Below are 17371 nucleotides of genomic sequence, written 5' to 3'. Positions count from 1 at the left end.
GTATTGATAAGAAAATGAAAGTTTGCCTTTCAAATATATGCCCAAACACTGAAGAAATTGCTAAGACACATCAGGCTCATGTTTCTCATAAACACAAGAATGAAAAAACACATTCGCACCGGGACCTGCCGAATTTATTAAATCTTACTAAGAATGTATCTATACTGTATATATAAAAAGATAACTTTTTGTCATTTTTTTCTTTAACCCCTTTTTTACAAATTCTAAAAAGCATAACTCAAAAAATGTAACATAAAAATGTTTTTTGCCCTGGCCGGTTGGCTCAGCGGTAGAGCGTCGGCCTAGCGTGCAGAGGACCCGGGTTCGATTCCCAGCCAGGGCACATAGGAGAAGCGCCCATTTGCTTCTCCACCCCTCCGCCGCGCTTTCCTCTCTGTCTCTCTCTTCCCCTCCCGCAGCCAAGGCTCCATTGGAGCAAAGATGGCCCGGGCACTGGGGATGGCTCTGTGGCCTCTGCCTCAGGCGCTAGAGTGGCTCTGGTCGCAACATGGTGACGCCCAGGATGGGCAGAGCATCGCCCCCTGGTGGGCAGAGCATCGCCCCTGGTGGGCGTGCCGGGTGGATCCCGGTTGGGCGCATGCGGGAGTCTGTCTGACTGTCTCTCCCTGTTTCCAGCTTCAGAAAAATGAAAGAAAAAAAAAAATTTTTTTTTAAAAATGTTTTTTGTCTTTTTCTTTTTTCATTTCAGAGGAGAATGAGAGAAAGGGGGAGGAGGAGCAGGAAGCATCAACTCCCATATGTGCCTTGACCAGGCAAGTGCAGGGTTTTGAACCAGTGACCTCAGCGTTCTAGGTCGACACTTTATCCACTGTGCCACCACAGGTCAGGCAACATAAAAATGTTTTATAATGTCAGGATAAATTTAGTTTTGTCATTATTTTGTTTAATTATCATAAAAGCATGCTTGGACTTTATATTTTTTTCTTTAATATTTGACTTAATCATGATAACATTTCTCAGAAATTTGTATATAGTGCACCTACAATTATTTGTAGATTTTAAATGCGCCCCGACTTCAGAAAGTTTGAGAACCACTGCTGTACAGGAATGCATCTCCTAAACTCTAAGGGACCCTGTGAGACATGCAACCAGGGGAGCAATGGGCAGTGGCGACTCTTCCTGGGCTAACCTCCAGAACTTATCCTCAGTTTCCTTTTCTGACTCTCCAGTGAGCTGACAGTGGCCCCACCTTGGCTCACTTCTTTCCCATAATTTTTTTCTTCTTTAGACTATTTATTTATTTATTTATAGGAGAAAGAGACAGAGAAAGAGGGGCAGATGAGGGAAGCATCAACTCATTGCTTCTTGTATGTGTCTTAACCAGGGAAGTCTAGGGATTTGAACTGGCGACCTCAGGGTTCCAGGTCAATACTTTATCCACTGTGCTACCACAGGCCAGGCTCGCTCTCTTTATTTCCTTTTTTATTTCTTTCCTTTTCTTTTTTTTCTTCTTCCTTTTTTTAGGATTTTATTTAATTTTAGAGAGGAGAGAGAAAAAGGTGGGTGGAAGAGTGGGAAACATCAACTCATACTTGCTTCTCATACATGCCTTGACTGGACAAGCCCAGAGTTTCAAACCAGCAACCTCCAAGTTCCAGGTTGATGCTTTATCCACTGTGCCACCACAAGTCAGGCTCCCATAACTTTTCTAGAAGGCCAAAGTCGAGCACTGCCTAGGTTCTCTCCTGTTGCTTCTTCTGTCCTAGGCCTTCTTGTTTTATTCTCCCCTGCTTTAATAAAATTCCTCTCAAAATCACCTGGACTTGTGTTGATCCTTCCTGCTGAAGTTGAGAACCTGTATAGTATAGGCTGGTCCCTGTCCAGTAGCAAGAGGGGCGAAGGAAGGGGACTGAACAGGAGATCCCCAGGCACCCCGGCAGAGGGAGCTGGGCTCTGACCAGAAAATGTGATGAGAGAAAATCGTGAGCAAATAGTTGAAAGGTCCTCTTGTCCCCCAGGTTCTCCTGGTGGGCAAAGTAAGACTGAGCTCTCTCCAATGTTGGACTGAGAAAAGGGGCCCTTCAGAACATGGGTGTGGGGGATGAAGCATAAAAGCCAGTTGCTATTTTACCAAGATACACACAAAGCCAGATTTGTTTCAGCCAAAAGGTACCCTAAAAACTGAACTAAAATAACTGTCTTGTTATTTTCTAGTTTACTGATCACAATGTAATGAAGACTTGCTTTCATGTGTGTGCTGTCTGGGGTGTGGCCTTCCTAGCGTGCAGGGCACCTGGCACCTCCTTGTGAAGTGTCATGGACATTCATGCTGGGCTCAGCAGGAACTAACTTGCTCAGAGCTCAACAGCTGCCTGTACAAGCAGATCCTGCAGCACATGACAAGACCATGTTTGGTCTGGTGTGGCTGCAGAAAATTCCCTGCTACAGGCAGCTGTGACTATGGCCCCTGGAGCCAATCAAGCCACTCAAAGGGGTCCAAATCCTGGTGTATATATGGAATAAGCATTCTCTCAAGACAGAGATCCCAGACACAAGGTCAGACCTGTGACTCACCTTCCCAAAATGAGGGTGTGTACCACCAAGAAAGAGCTAGCAGGAGCACCCAGGCTGGTGTCACCAAGCGCCCCTTCTCTCTTGCTCCATCCCTCCCCTGTGCCCACTCTGTAAGTCACTCTCCTGGTCACATGCGCTCCGAGTAAAAATGCTCTAATGGAATGTGATGTGAGGTATGTTCCTTAATTTGTGGTAGGAGCGAGGACAAGGCACCATAGCACGTAGATTACATATAAAGGCTTGGGCCCTGGCCAGATAGCTTGATTAGAGCAGGGGTCCCCAAACTACAGCCTGCGGGCTGCATGCAGCCCCCTGAGGCCATTTATCCAGCCCCGTCGCACTTCCGGAAGGGGCACCTCTTTCATTGGTGATCAGTGAGAGCACAGGATGAGAATGCTGTACTGTATGTGGTGGCGCAGCAAAGTGCCACGTCGCTCATGTACAGTACTACTTCCGGTGACGCAGGACGCACGCTTCACGGCTCCGGAAGCACATCATATCACTTGTTATGACTAGCAGTGACAAATATGGAACCGGACATTGACCATCTCATTAGCCAAAAGCAGGCCCATAGTTCCCATTGAAATACTGGTCAGTTTGTTGATTTAAATTTACTTGTTCTTTATTTTAAATATTGTATTTGTTCCCATTTTGTTTTTTTACTTTAAAATAAGATATGTGCAGTGTGCATAGGGATTTGTTCATAGTTTGGTTTTTTTTAAATTTTATTTATTCATTTTTTTATTTTTTTATTTATTGATTGATTTTTAGAGAGAGGGGAGAGAGAGAGAGAGAGAAGTGGGAGGAGCAGGAAGCATCAACTCCCATATGTGCCTTGACCAGGCAAGCCCAAGGTTTCGAACCAGCAACCTCAGTGTTCAGGTCGACGCTCTATCCACTACACCACCACAGGTCAGGCTATTTATTCATTTTTAGAGAGGAGAGAGACATAGAGAGAGAAGGGGGGAGGAGCTGGAAGCATCAACTCCCATATGTGCCTTGACCAGGCAAGCCCAGGGTTTCGAACCGGCAACCTCAGCATTTCCAGGTCGACACTTTATCCACTGCGCCACCACAGGTCAGGCCATAGTTTTTTTTATAGTCCGGTCCTCCAACGGTCTGAGGGACAGTGAACTGGCCCCCTGTGTAAAAAGTTTGAGGACCCGGCCTGACCTGTGGTGGCGCAGTGGATAAAGCGTTGACCTGGAAATGCTGAGGTCACTGGTTTGAAACCCTGGGCTTGCCTGGTCAAGGCACATATGGGAGTTGATGCTTCCAGCTCCTTCCCCTTCTCTCTCTCTGTCTCTCCTCTTTCTCCCTCTCTGTCTCTCTCTCTCCCTCTCTCTCTCCTCCTTAAAAATGAATAAAATAAAATAAAAAATTAAAAAAAAAAAGTTTAGGGACCCCTGGATTAGAGTATTGAACCCATATGTGAAAGTTGCAGGTTCGATCTCCATCAGGGCACATATAGAAACAGATCAGTTCCTGTCTCTCTCCCTAAGATCAGTAAAAAAATAAAAAAATAAATAGTTGGTCAGTGCTTCCTGATGACTATGGGAAACAAAGGCCTAGTTAGTGACATCCAGAAACTCTGGAACCCCTTACAGAATTTAGCCTTACAAGACCTTGTGACAGAGTGATTTAATAAGAACTTAAAAGGAAACACCACAGAATTGTTTTTCCATTATTAAAATTTATCAAGGGAATGATTTGATTTTTTTAGAGGCTTGGTTTAGCAAAGTAAAAGACTAAAAACCATTAAAACACTTTAAATTCTTTTTTAACCTACCAAGTGGGATCAAAGTTAAATAAATCCTCTATTGCTTAGGAAAGAAACTGCTTTCCTAAATCACAGTTGACTTGAAGTCACAGTCTCAGCTCTACTGTCTTGTAACCCTAAGAACTAAATTTTACCAGGGACGGCTCCTCTTAATCAGGGTGGAAAGAACAGGCAATATCTTGATATAGACCAGATGTAGACTCTGATATGTAATGTGGTCATACAATTTATCATCTAACCAGGATACTTGATTAGAATATGAGTGAAAAGGGTGCTATTAATTACTTGAGTACAAAAGGTATAAAATGGGACAAATGGCCACCCTAGTTATAAGGCAGTTTGGGAAACTAAATTTCCCAGTATGCCCTGCCCCTTGAAAGTCAAAAAGCTTGACTAGAACAAAGCACCCTGGGAACTCAGTTAGCACCATTTAAGAGGTAAACAGTACAGGGCTGGGTGTTTACATGGAAACTTCCTCCATGGGACACTTAACTAGATACAGAACACAACACCGGATGAGAAATTTCAATGGATATTAAGTTTGGGGTAGAGACCCTCTCTCTCCAACAACTCAAGCTTCCAAAACTGTGGAGCTGGTAGAGCCATCCATTGGTTCACTCCCGTGTCTCCTGGGTGCAGTGCTGCCTCTGCCTACTCTCATCACTGGTGTCCCCACTGCTGCTAATCTTTTGGGGGATTCTGAGCCAGGTGCTGTTCCCACTCGACTTCAACCAACTTGTACAGCTCCATGGTGGCCTGAGCGTCTTCCACAGAGGAATGTCCTCCTTTCCCAGCCTGAATGAGGGAGGAAGAGAAGAACGTGAGTCTACAAGACAGTGCTTTTCCCCTTTCCTACTGGCTCCCCCAACCCCCACACAAGCTGTTGCTTCTGCAGTTAGTGAGCTGCAAAGGTAGAACTCCAGTGGGCCCTACTCCTTATCTAATTTCAGGGGTTCAACTCCTAGGAAGTCTTTGCTACTGTCTCAATCCTTTCAATGGCAACATGTGCATGCCATAGTTTTACACATTCTGTAGAGACGGAACATACAAATCATAGGCCTTCTGAGTGTTCCATCTTCCCCAGTTCCTTAACTCTCTATATAACATGTGTCTACACCCTCTTACCAGGAAGGTCAGCCCGAAGGCCAAACATGTGAAATACAAGAGATCCTTGCATCCACTATGTAGTCATAGGGCCACTACCTCTACCTGCTTTCTTCCTTTCTTATGGTTTTACACCCACTTAAGGTCTTTTCCCCCCTTTTCCAAGTACCCTTTGGAACACTGTAAGATAGAGAACAGGAATTATTATCCCATGGACACATGGAGAGGGACCAATGGGCCACTTAGCCCAAAGCTCTTCCTTTAAGAGCAGACAGCCTGGATCTCTCTACAAACAAAGGAATTCTGGGGTCAGAGCCTGGAGAGGTAGCAAGGAGGCTTCCAGTGTCCAAGCAGGAGGCCTGCAAGCATTTGGGGAGATACTACCTGGATGTCCCGGTTTAGCAGCTTCTTGGTGAGATGCTTCAGAGAGATGGTAGCATTCTCTGGACAGTTGGCCTTCCGGTTGAGAGGGGGTATATGGGAGGTGTCGCGGGTAAGAGACTTGGGGTGAAAGTACTGAAGGGCTTTGAAGTCATTGTGGATGGCATGTCCCACCACTATCTTCCCTGTGAGTATCTTCAAGATCTGAAATCAGTGTGGAAGAGGTGGTGAGGAGGAGGACTCAGGGAGAGCCCTGCATCCTAAAGGTCTATCATGGCCCTAAGTCCTTTCAGATTCTTTCCATCAAGTGCCCACCTGACTCATCCTTGAAATGCCCTCTCCCACAAGTTTTCTTTCACCTAAAATCCATCTCCTCCCCCCAAGGTGAAAGTAAGGGTGTTTTTAATTTTTATTTTTTTTTAAAAATTTTTAAAGATTTTATTTATTCACTTGATCAGGTGGTGGTGCAGTGGATGGAGCATTGGCCTGGGAGGCAGAAGACCCCGGTTCAAAACCCAAGGTCGCTGGCTTGAGCGTGGGCTCATCTGGCTTGAACGTGGGCTCACCAGCTTGAGTGCGGGGTTGCTGGCTTGAGCGAGGGGTCACTCGCTCTGCTGGAGTCCCCACCCACACCCCCGTCAAGGCACATATGAAAGTAATCAATGAACAACTAAGTTGCCGCAATGAAGAACTGATGCTTCTCATCTCTCTCCCTTCCTGTCTGTCCTTATCTCCCTCCCTCCCTCTCTCTCTCTCCAAAAAAAAAGGGTTTTATTTATTTATTTTAGAGAGGAGGGAGAGAGGGAGGGGGGGGGGAGAGAGAGAGAGAGAGAGAGAGAAGGGGAAGGAGCAGGAAGCAGCAACTCCCACGTGTCTTGACCAGGCAAGCCCAGGGTTTTGACCAGAAACCGAAGCTTTCTAGGTTGACGCTTTATCCACTGCACCACAACAGGTCAGGACTATTTTTATTTTATTTTATTTTATTTTATTTTATTTTATTTTATTTTTTGTTTTTGAGGGAGAGAGAAACAGGAACAGACAGACAGGAAGGGAGAGAGATGAGAAGCATTAATTCATAGTTACAGCACCTTAGTTGTTCATTACTTTATCATATGTGCCTTGACCAGGGGCATTAGCCATGCCAGCGACCACTTGCTCAAACCAGCAACCTTGGGCTTCAAGACAGTGGCCTTTGGGCTCAAGCCAGAAACACTGGCTTGTCAAGACCCCACATTCAAGCCAGGGATTCCATGCTCAAGCTGTTGAGCCCACCCTCAAGCCAGTGTCCTCAGGGCTTTGAACCTGGGTCCTCAGAGTCCCAGGCTGACACTTTATCCACTGTGCCACTGCATGGTCAGGATAATTTTTATTTTTCAATTACAGTTTACTTTCAATATTATTTTGTAGTGGTTTCAGATGTACAGTATAGTGGTTAGACAGTCACATACTTTACAAAGTGTTCCACCCGATATTTCCAATACCCAACTGATTCTATACAGTTATCACATTATTACTAACTATATTCCCTATGCTTCATTTTACATCTTCAGGACTAGTTTGTAACCACCAACTTGTACTTCTTAATCCCTTCACCTCTTTCACCCATACTCTCACCCCACCTCCCCTGAAAGTAGGTCTTTTTCATAGTCTAACCATTTTTTGGACTTACACTGTTAGTGGCTCTTGATCTTCTCATTAATTTCATCCCAATGACAGATTAATTTGCCTATAGTTCCAAATCACATTCACATTCAAGATGTTTATGTAATATCCAGTTCAGTTCTGGCTTGTGATTTGAGTCCTTTAACCATTATCATTATTATTATGCTGACCTTAGGCACAAGGCTGGGACAAATGAAGTCAAAGATGGGCTCCGGGAGGTGATGAAATCCCAAAATTACAGGCAAAGTATATATACTTTTGTTAGTCTTTTTACAGAGGGAGGGTTTATGGCGTTCATCATATTTTCAAAAGGTCTATCAGCTAAAAAAGATTAAGAGCCTGACCTGTGGTGGCGCAGTGGATAAAGCGTCAACCTGGAATACTGAAGTCACCGGTTCGAAACCCTGGGCTTGCCTGGTCAAGGCACATATGGGAGTTGATGCTTCCAGCTCCTCCCCTCCTTCTCTCTCTCTGTCTCTCCTCTCTCTATCTCTCTCTGTCCTCTCTAAAATGAATAAATAAAAAAATTTAAAAAAAAAAAAAAGATTAAGAACCACTTATAGACTAAGGCTACAGAGAGAAGTGATCAGGTGACCCATGCTTATGCTGTTGTCTAACAGAAAGTCAGTCCCACTGCTTTATAGCTTCTCCTGCTCATAACCAGAGAGTATGTACCAGTTGTTCAGGAACCTTATTCACACCACACTTGGAACCAAATAACTGCACGCTGTTTCATGATCGTAAAGTATGATGAGGACAACCAAATATGCTACAGGTTCTGAAGGCCATTCCCAAAATGGGGTTCCGAATAGGTTGTGAAAAAGAGCAATAGTCAAGAAAAAATAAGTGCATGGTCTCCCAACAGTAACCCTTGAAAGCAGCCAGACTCATCTAGATACACCTTAGACTCATACCCAGCTTGGGCACTGGGGAAGTGGTTTATGATGAAAACCAGATGTAGTCTAATCAACTAGGTATTTAGTTGCTCTTGACTTCACCTGCAGTTTACTGTCCACCAACACCTTCACTTTGCATTAACTTCAACACATAGCCCTTGTTAAAGCTGAGCAGATTTGCTGTCTCAGACCTATCCCATCTCCTGCCTTTCCCAAGCCTTTGCTCAGCGGTGTCCCTAATGCACAGGATGCTTTTTTACTTTTCCTATCAAGTTCTTTCTAAAGTCCAATTATTTCACCTCTGATGTGCCTCCTCCAACTGACTGTTCTGGCATTTAAGGAATTGCTGGAACAGAGACTGTCTAGAGAAGGCAAAGAATGTGAAGCTGAAATGACAAAGAGGTGAACCAAGAGCGCCCTCTGGAGGCTTCCCTAGGCCAGTAAGTTTCCGACCTTCCCCTTCTTTACCTCTACCCACTCAACCTCCTTTCCTTTTGTTCATCTGTTCTTCTCCCAGTAGTACCCAGCACAGGGCTACAATGAGTAGGTTTGCTCAGTAGGTAAAATGAGAAACCTGACACATCAACTGTGTGTCTTTTATCCCCTTCACTGCAGGCTATCTGTTCCAGCTATAAAAATAATACCCCAGCTCCTTCTATAAACATTGACTTCTGGCCTGACCTGTGGTGGCGCAGTGGATAAAGCGTCGACCTGGAAATGCTGAGGTCACCGGTTTGAAACCCTGGGCTTGCCTGGTCAAGGCACATATGGGAGTTAATGCTTCCAGCTCCTCCCCCCTGTCTCTCTCCTCTCTCTCTCTCTCTCTCCTCTCTAAAAAAAATGAATAAATAAAAAAATAAAAAAACAAAACAAAAAAAAACATTGACTTCTCCCACCACCACTGTCCACACTTGACTGGACCTCTCCCAACCCATGTCACTGCAACCATCATGCCCCATGCCTCTCACCTGGCCCCGAGCAATCCTGAAAGGTGTAGCATTCACCATGTGGTGCTTGCGAATACCACTCCATCTGGTGCGGTAGTCCACAATGTGGCAGGGGGGAAGGATATATTCATCATAGAGCACATCTCCGTTGTAGTTGATGATACTACATCGAGCCAAGGAACTGACATGCCCCTTGGGTCCTGTACCCACCATCTCACAGTCGATTGCCACAATCTTCGTTGGCATATGCTGAGATTCTCTGGAGCATTCATTTTCTGAATGAGCTGGGTTAGAGTTTTGTGGGGTATTCTTCTGAGGAGGATTCTTTTGGGGATCCTTCTTCTGAGGGTGAGTTGGGTGGCTCTTAATCTTTGTAAGGGCACTCTGGAACTCCCCCAGCAAATCTACAGAACCAGCCTTCTGTGAAGGGGCAGGGGTCAGCCAAGGCACAGAAGCTTTCTTGTCCAGGGACTGCTCTGACCCACTGTTGGAGGCAGCAGCAGTCTTCTTTTTTTGAAGGGGAGGGATTTTCCAAGTGCCATCCACCTGAGGAGTTTCCCCTTTCTTTGGTGGTTCTGAGTGCAACTTCGGCACATTGCTAGGGGACTGGTTCTTCTTATTCAGAAAGCCTCTCTTCTCCAAGAGCCGCCGCTTCCTGACAAATTTTCGGTGTTTGGCATTCCCCTCTGATGTCTTTTTGGGTGGAGGTTTGCCAAAATCCAGATTGAGGATTAAAGTAGACATGAGGATGGTGGATGGTAGGAGAGCAGTTATGAAGAATGGCTTACTGATGAAAAGATAGAGGACTCATCCTCTGCTGAATCCCATAGACAATATCTGGAGGTTTTTAGTATATCCTGGGAAAGAAAGTGAAACTGATAAAGAGCCCAAAGACTGGGAGAACAGTAAAACCCTTCTCCATAGGATTTACTGAGGAAATACATCAGAGCAACCTCCTAGATATAGGGGGAATGAATCTAATGTGAAATAAGGAAAGGAGCACGGTCTGAGAGAAGACAATTCACCAGCCCTATGGTCTTAGAAAAATCTTTTCCCCTCTCTAGATGTCTCATTTGTAAACTGAGGGGGTTGGAGGGCTAACCAGCTTGATTTTCTATGAGTCTGGAAAGCCAGAACAGGTGAGCTCTACATCTGTCTAGGGAGGAAAAGTTTAAGTACACTCGAAACCAGTGACGAGTACGGCACAGATGACATCTAGATTACCCAAGCATCCCAGCGCGGGTCCCAACGAACAGATACAATTCCAGGTACTCTTTTCCCTCGTTTCCCCAGGAGGAGGAAATTTCCACATGCTTCTCATCCAAGTCCTTCTCCCAGTAAAGAACCTTTGACAACACATAGCAGCAGGAGGGTAACTGAGGCCAGGGGTAGTCTACCTCGGCGAGCACACTTTGGAGGTCCGAGTCACTTAGCCCATTCCCCCCACGATCACCTACCTTCCAGATAAACACTGTAAGACCGGAAACGCCTAGAGCGAGATACGGAAATAGGCGCTAACGAACAGAGCCTGCGCCGGCAGGCGCGCGAATTAGAACGCTCCGGGGGTCGGCACGCGGGCCAGCGCCCGCAGGGCCCCTGCCCCAGAAGTAAAGCCAGGGATTCGGAGTGCGTAAGCAGTGGCGGCAGTGGCGGCGTGGGCGGGCGCGGGATATGCTCCCCGGCCCCTCTAGCCCCGCGGAGATACAATTCAAAGGTGTGCGGAGACCGCGACAAATGGGAACTGCCGCGCACCGGGACCCCGAGCCTCACTTCCGGTACCCCGAGGCTCACATCCGGGACCGATGGGAAGTGCACGGGAAGAGGCGGGACCCGGGCGCCGTGGCTCGCTTCTGCGGCGTCACTGCCCGGCTCTCTGTGCGTGCCGCTTGTCTTCGATGTTGACATCTTCTCCCTGTTGACGTCGCGACTTGTGTGACGTCAGGAGGACGCTAGGTCTTCAACCTCTACCTGAAACCCGGGAAAGGCAGCCTTGGGGGACAATGCAGAGACCTTTCTTCTCGTCCAGCCTGCAGAGCTGAGCCCAGCCCGGGTCCTGGACCGCATGGTGCTGACCCGGCTTCCCTCCTCACCGCGTTCTCCCTCCTGGCGCCACTGGCTGGACCCCGGATGCCGGGCGTTTCCGTCCGGGGCCTCTCTCATGAAGAGAGAAGGCAGCTAGCTGTGAACCTCACTCGTGTCCTGTCGCTCTACGGTTTCATCCTGGACGCCTACATCATCGTGAGGCCACGGGGGTCTGGGCGGGATGCCCCTGGTTGTGTGCTTGGCTGGGTGCTTACGGCAGGGAGAGCATTGGAGAGTTAGCTTCAGATTTCTTCCATGACGTTTAGTCTGTCTTTGCACGAAGGGGTTAAAAGTAAGGGGATTGTTCCTTTTTTACAGATGACACAAATATTAACATTTCTAATATCTAGGTTATTTCCCATAACGTTTCTAAATCCGAAGTAATAAAATGCATGGACATTTGAGCCTTGCTGCAGCTACCTTGAACTCTCCTAGGTGTTCCAAGAACACACAAGTTCATTCATCCACGCTTGAAATGAATTTCTCCTTTTGTAATGTAATGGCGAGTTTCAACTTTGGAATCAGACAGACTCCAACTAGAATCCTGCCTCCTCTAATATGTTTACCATATACATTAAATAAAAATTTCTCCTAGACCCGGTTTCTCAGCTGTAAAATGGATACCTATTTGAAGGATCATTGTGAAGAATAAATGAAGTGTATTAATGGCACCAACATCCACTGAATTGTTCAGCCTCCAAACCCAGAAGCCATCCTTGATCGATCTCTTTCCTTTACTGATCTACAGTCCAATCCATCAACAAGTCTTGTTGGCTCTACCTACAGAAAAGATAGCAAATTCACCCATTTGTCTCCATTTCATTGTTCTACCCTGGTCCCTCCATAATCAATTCTTCACAAGTAGCCAGATCTCTTTAAAATATAAATCTGATCATGGCGGACTCTTGCTTCTTAGGTGTTTTTTTATTTCGTTTTTTTTTCCTGTATTTTTCTGAAGCCGGAAACGGGGAGAGACAGTCAGACTCCCGCATGCGCCCGACCGGGATCCACCCCTCCGGGGCGTCGCTCTGATGCGACCAGAGCCACTCTAGCGCCTGGGGCAGAGGCCGAAGAGCCATCCCCAGCGCCCGGGCCATCTTTGCTCCAGTGGAGCCTCGGCTGCGGGAGAGGAAGAGAGAGACAGAGAGGAAGGAGAGGGGGAGGGGTGGAGAAGCAGATGGGCGCTTCTCCTGTGTGCCCTGACCGGGAATCAAACCCGGGACTTCTGCACGCCAGGCCGACGCTCTACCACTGAGCCAACCGGCCAGGGCAGAAGGTACCTTCTGGTTGCAGTCAGTAGTCCTATGTTGATAGTGGGGTGGGAAGAACGTGAAAGGTAGTAGCCTGTTGATTTTGTCTCCTCTTCTTTAGGAATTTTTTACAGACAACCTGTGGAGCACACTCCCTTGCTCATGGCAGGAAGCGTTGGATGGACTGAATCCACCACAGCTGGCCTCACTGCTGCTGGGGATGCCTAGGGAAGGGGAAGTGGTCAGGTATGGGCAAGGGGGGTCCTGTGCTGGGGGACTTGACACTGAACCCTGTAGCCAGCCATTGCTCAGAGAATCTCACAAGGGCTTCCTGGGTTGTAAACTGTTACGCTCAGGACGCAATAGGACTATTCACTGGGGGTCTGGGCCGGGCTATCTCAGGTACAGGTCGGTGTGGCCACTTACCCTGCTGGCCCTGAAGTCCACAGCCTATGCCCTGGCCTTTACCCGGACGCCTGGGTTTCAGACCCCTTCAGAGTTTCTGGAGAACCCCAGCCAGAGCTCCCGACTTACAGCTCCATTCCGAAAACATGTCAGGCCCAAGAAGCAGCATGAGATCTGGAGGCTGGGAGAGGTGAGGAGATGCCTGGGGTGGTGTCTGGGAGGCTGGGGACTCCTAAGCTGGTGGGTTACAAAGATATGGGCACCTTGTGTCACCTGTAGGACCAGAAGCCCTAGATATTACCTTCCTTGGCAGGCATACTAAAATCATCTCTCAATGCTGGTTTGGGGGATTTGTGGGGTTTTTTTTAATCCTTTTGCTGGGTTGGTTGGTAGCTATGTCTGAATCACCATCTGATTCCTATTTTTACCCCTCCATAGCCTGCTCATGGCTTCACAGAGGGTCTCTTGTCTGTAGGGGAGATTGAATCACTGATCTGAGAGGGGCAAGGAGAGTAGCCTGACCCCAGGGTCAGCACCCCTAGTTTTAGTTTCCCTATCTTATCTCTTCCACTGCACCCTCTGCCCCTCTTTCTCTGCCATCTTAAGCTCCTACACCCTCATTAGGGATGATGGCCCTGGCAATCAAGAACCAATGGCCAAGAGTCCTTTGTTCCCTCTTTCAGTTGGTGAAAAAACTGAGTGACCTCACAGGCTGTACCCAGGTTGTGGATGTGGGCTCAGGCCAGGTGAGCCAGACAGATCCCTGATACTCTGTTTTTTGTTTGTTTGCATGTGTGTGTGCATGTGTTTTGAGTTGTGGGACTAGAACAGCTGGAAGACAGGTTGTCCTGCCCCAGGCCCAGGCAGGCAGATGCCAAGTGGTACCAAGTAAACAGGACAGAATTTAAGCCTCCTGGGGGCCTGGGGCCCAAGTGTCCAGGCCACTGATAGAGAAGGTGACAGTGGATAAAAGCACTGCACAGGGCTTTCTCTACCCTCTCTCTCATGACTCCAGGGTCATCTCTCCCGCTTCATGTCCCTGGGGCTGGGGCTGAAGGTGAAGAGCATCGAAGGGGATCAGAGACTGGTGGAGAGAGCCCAGCACCTGGACCAAGAGCTCTTGCAGGCTCTGGAAAAAGAAGAGAAGAGGAACCCACAGGTAGGCTAACCCTTACTTCAGCCAGAACTGCAGGTGCAGGGTCTGCCTGGCTGGATTCCCTCTTTCAAGTTTCTCAGCTTGAGTTGATGTGGTCCTTCTCTCTCCCACTCCTTTCCTTAGGTTTCCCCTTCGCCAAAGCCTCTTCCCATCCTAAAGGCACTCTCTAGTTCCAAAGTGCTTCTACACTGATAGGTTCACCTCACAACAACCTGTGAAGTAGCCAGTCAGGTATTAGTCTTGTTATAAATGAGGAAACTGAGACACAGAGATGAAAAAAATTGCAGTTAATGCCCTGGCCGAATAGTTCCATTGGTTAGAGCATCATCCCAAGCAGAGATTGCTGGTTTGATCCCAGGTCTCGGGGCACACACAGAAACAGGTTTTCATTCCTATTTCTCTCTCTCCCTTTCTCTTTCTCTAAAAGCAATAAATAGTTGTTGTGGGTTTTTTTAATTTGCAGTTAATGATAGACCCATAATTTATCTTATCTCCTGATCAAGGTCTAGCTTTTTCCATACCCCATTCTCTTCCACTTTCTTTGGGAGAGAACCCAAAGAAGGACAGATCCCTCCAGCAGCCTGAGGCAGCATGGGACAGCAAACACACTTCCCACCTACGTTGTCCTTTCCTGCTTCCACAGGTGGTGCAAATTGGCTCTCGCTGCTCCCCACACCATGTGGTTCAGTGGGTAGACCCCCGAACCCTGTGTGAGGAGCTTCTACTTCCACTGGAGAACTCACCTCAAGGTGGGGCCCGCTTACTGCTGACGGGCCTCCATGCCTGCGGGGACCTGAGTGTTGCCTTGCTGAGGCACTTTTCCTGCTGCCCTGAGGTGGTGGCCCTGGCCTCAGTGGGCTGCTGCTACATGAAGTTGAGTAATCCTGGCAGCTACCCACTGAGTCAGTGGGTGGCTGCGCTGCCTGGCTGTGAATTGTCCTACAGGCTGCGGGAGGGGGCCTGCCATGCCCTGGAGGAATATGCTGAGAGGCTACAGAAAGCAGGCCCTGGCCTCCGAACCCACTGCTACCGGGCGGCACTGGAGACGGTCATCCGGCATGCCCAGCCCAAGCTCTGTCGGCCTGGCGTGCAGGGGATCCCCAGGGTCCATGAGCTCAAGATTGAAGAGTGAGGCTGGATGAAGTTGGGTGGTGGGGGGCGGGAGCTGAGTAGAGGTCTGATTTCCCTCCCACTCTCACTTGTTCGCATGTCCTAAAGAAAAATATAAATACTCCTTGGGGAGGGATTATGCATTCACTGACTGTGGCAGCTTCTCAAAATGTCTTTAAAAGGGAATTGTCACTCTTTTATCAAGAGACTCAAGATTTTTAAATGCTATAAGTATGGCTAAATAATTGGACATAACTGGTTGAAAGCACATTTTGGGACCAATTTTTTTATTGGACAGATAGCTCACAGCCAGAAAAACATTTAAAAATTCAAATTAGGGTGGCAAGTCAGGCAAATTGGAATCAAATTAAGATTGGACAGTTTGAGTGGGAGGTGGATGTTCCTAACACCGAACTGAGTGCTGTGTGTGGCTTTCCCCACAGATATGTGCAGCGGGGGCTACAACAGGTGGGGCTGGACCCCCATCTGCCACTGAGTCTGCCTACCCTTTGGGCCCACCAGGCACAGGAGAACCGTGTGGTGGCCTTCTTCAGCCTCGCCCTGTTGCTGGCTCCACTGGTGGAGACACTGATTCTACTGGACCGGCTGCTGTATCTTCAGGAGCAGGGTGAGGGTGGCCTATAGCAGGGACCCAGGGCAAGAGCGGCTAGAATTCTGGGGTTCCTTCTTCAGGGGCCACAGTTAATCACTGTGGTCTTAGACTACCTGCTTCAGAGTCACCAGTGGGACAGGAATGGGGTGGGGGACTTAAAAAGATTCATTCCTATTGAATCAACCTCTGGCATGGATCCCTGAAGTGCATTTTAAGCAAGCATCCCAGGTTTTGAGAACCTGCAAAGTGCAGAGGACTGCCTCCTCTCAAGTCACTGCCTCAGCCCTGGTGTTTCTGGTAGAGAACTGGGTCTCCTTAGTCTCCTGGAGCCTCCCCCATTGGAAAAAGACTGCCTGCCTGCAGACTGGGCAAAAAGTGGGACCAAGAATGGGCTTCATTTCTCCCCTTCTCAGTAGCCCTGCCTTTCTCCCAGGCTTCCATTCTGAGCTTCTGCCCATCTTCAGCCCTGAACTCTCTCCCAGAAACCTGGTTTTGGTGGCCACCAAGAGGCCCCTGGGTCAGGCCTTCTCTGTTCTGGAGACTGAAGACAGCTGACGCGGCTGAGACGTGTACATCTGGTGAGCCGCACAGTTTGCACTCCTCACTCAGTAACTTGCATCCTCTCTGAAATCTTGGTGCCTCACAGACCTTCAGCTTTGTACTCCTTCTCTCCTTTCATGTGTTATGTAATATTAAATAAAATTTTTATTTTTAATTTATTAAAAAAATAAAATCTGCCTGACCAGGCGGTGGCGCAGTGGATAGAGCATCGGACGGGGATACGGAGGACCCAGGTTCAAGACTCCGAGGTCGCCAGCTTGATTGTGGGCTCATCTGGTTTGAGCAAAGCTCACCAGCTTGGATCCAGGGTCATTGGCTCAAGCAAGGAGTTACTCGGCCTGCTGTAGCCCCATGGTCAAGGCACATAATGAGAAAGCAATCAACGGAAAACGAATGATTGATGTTTCTCATCTCTCCATTCCTGTCTGTCTGTCCCTATCTATCCCTCTCTCTGACTCTCTCTCTCTCTCTGTCCTTGTAAAAAACAAAACAAAAACCAGCCTGACCAGTTGGTGGTGCAGTGGATAGGGCGTCGAACTGCGATGCCAAGGACCCAGGTTCAAGACCTCGAGGTCGCCAGCTTGAGCGCGGGCTCATCTGGTTTGAGAAAACAAAATAAGCTCACCAGCTTGGACCCAGGGTCAATGGCTTGAGCAAGGGGTTACTCAGTCTGCTGAAGGCCCATGGTCAAGGCACATATGAGAAAGCAATCAATGAACAACTAAAGTGTCGCAATGTGCAACGGAAAACTAATGATGAATGCTTCTCATCTCTCTCCGTTCCTGTCTGTCTGTCCCTGTCTATCCCTCTCTTTGACTCTCTGTCTCTGTAAAAAAACAAAAACAAAAAAAACTCTTGCTTGATCGGGCAGTGGTGCAGTGGATAGAGC

At 47.8% G+C, this 17371-nt stretch overlaps 2 protein-coding genes across 5 annotated transcripts; one reads left to right on the top strand and one right to left on the bottom strand.

Annotated features, from left to right (window-relative positions):
• Positions 1 to 4208: 4208 nt before the first annotated feature.
• ISG20L2 (interferon stimulated exonuclease gene 20 like 2) lies at positions 4209 to 11082 on the bottom strand. Its single transcript, XM_066362164.1, has 4 exons — positions 10763 to 11082; positions 9327 to 10162; positions 5804 to 6004; positions 4209 to 5110 (listed from the first exon to the last, which is right to left on the bottom strand). The coding sequence occupies exons 2-4, from the start codon at positions 10047 to 10049 to the stop codon at positions 4997 to 4999; spliced, it is 1038 nt and encodes a 345-aa protein (XP_066218261.1). The 5' UTR covers positions 10050 to 10162; positions 10763 to 11082; the 3' UTR covers positions 4209 to 4996.
• Positions 11083 to 11133: 51 nt separating this feature from the next.
• Positions 11134 to 16636, top strand: METTL25B (methyltransferase like 25B). 4 transcript variants are annotated; one of them, XM_066362159.1, is made up of 8 exons: positions 11134 to 11543; positions 12759 to 12883; positions 13040 to 13232; positions 13726 to 13788; positions 14058 to 14201; positions 14842 to 15326; positions 15752 to 15936; positions 16386 to 16636. In XM_066362159.1, the coding sequence occupies exons 1-8, from the start codon at positions 11433 to 11435 to the stop codon at positions 16547 to 16549; spliced, it is 1470 nt and encodes a 489-aa protein (XP_066218256.1). In that variant the 5' UTR covers positions 11134 to 11432; the 3' UTR covers positions 16550 to 16636. The 4 variants fall into 4 exon arrangements, with proteins under 4 accessions (XP_066218256.1, XP_066218260.1, XP_066218259.1 ...); XM_066362163.1 differs by having other exon boundaries at positions 15831 to 15936; positions 16386 to 16520; XM_066362162.1 differs by having other exon boundaries at positions 11136 to 11543; positions 15831 to 15936; positions 16355 to 16482.
• The last annotated feature ends 735 nt before the right edge of the window (positions 16637 to 17371 follow it).

This window comes from Saccopteryx leptura, chromosome 2, assembly GCF_036850995.1.
Source record: "Saccopteryx leptura isolate mSacLep1 chromosome 2, mSacLep1_pri_phased_curated, whole genome shotgun sequence".
Taxonomy (NCBI): domain Eukaryota; kingdom Metazoa; phylum Chordata; class Mammalia; order Chiroptera; family Emballonuridae; genus Saccopteryx; species Saccopteryx leptura.
The sequence above is the reverse complement of the archived record's forward strand: the minus strand, read 5'-3'. Positions and strand labels throughout refer to the sequence as shown.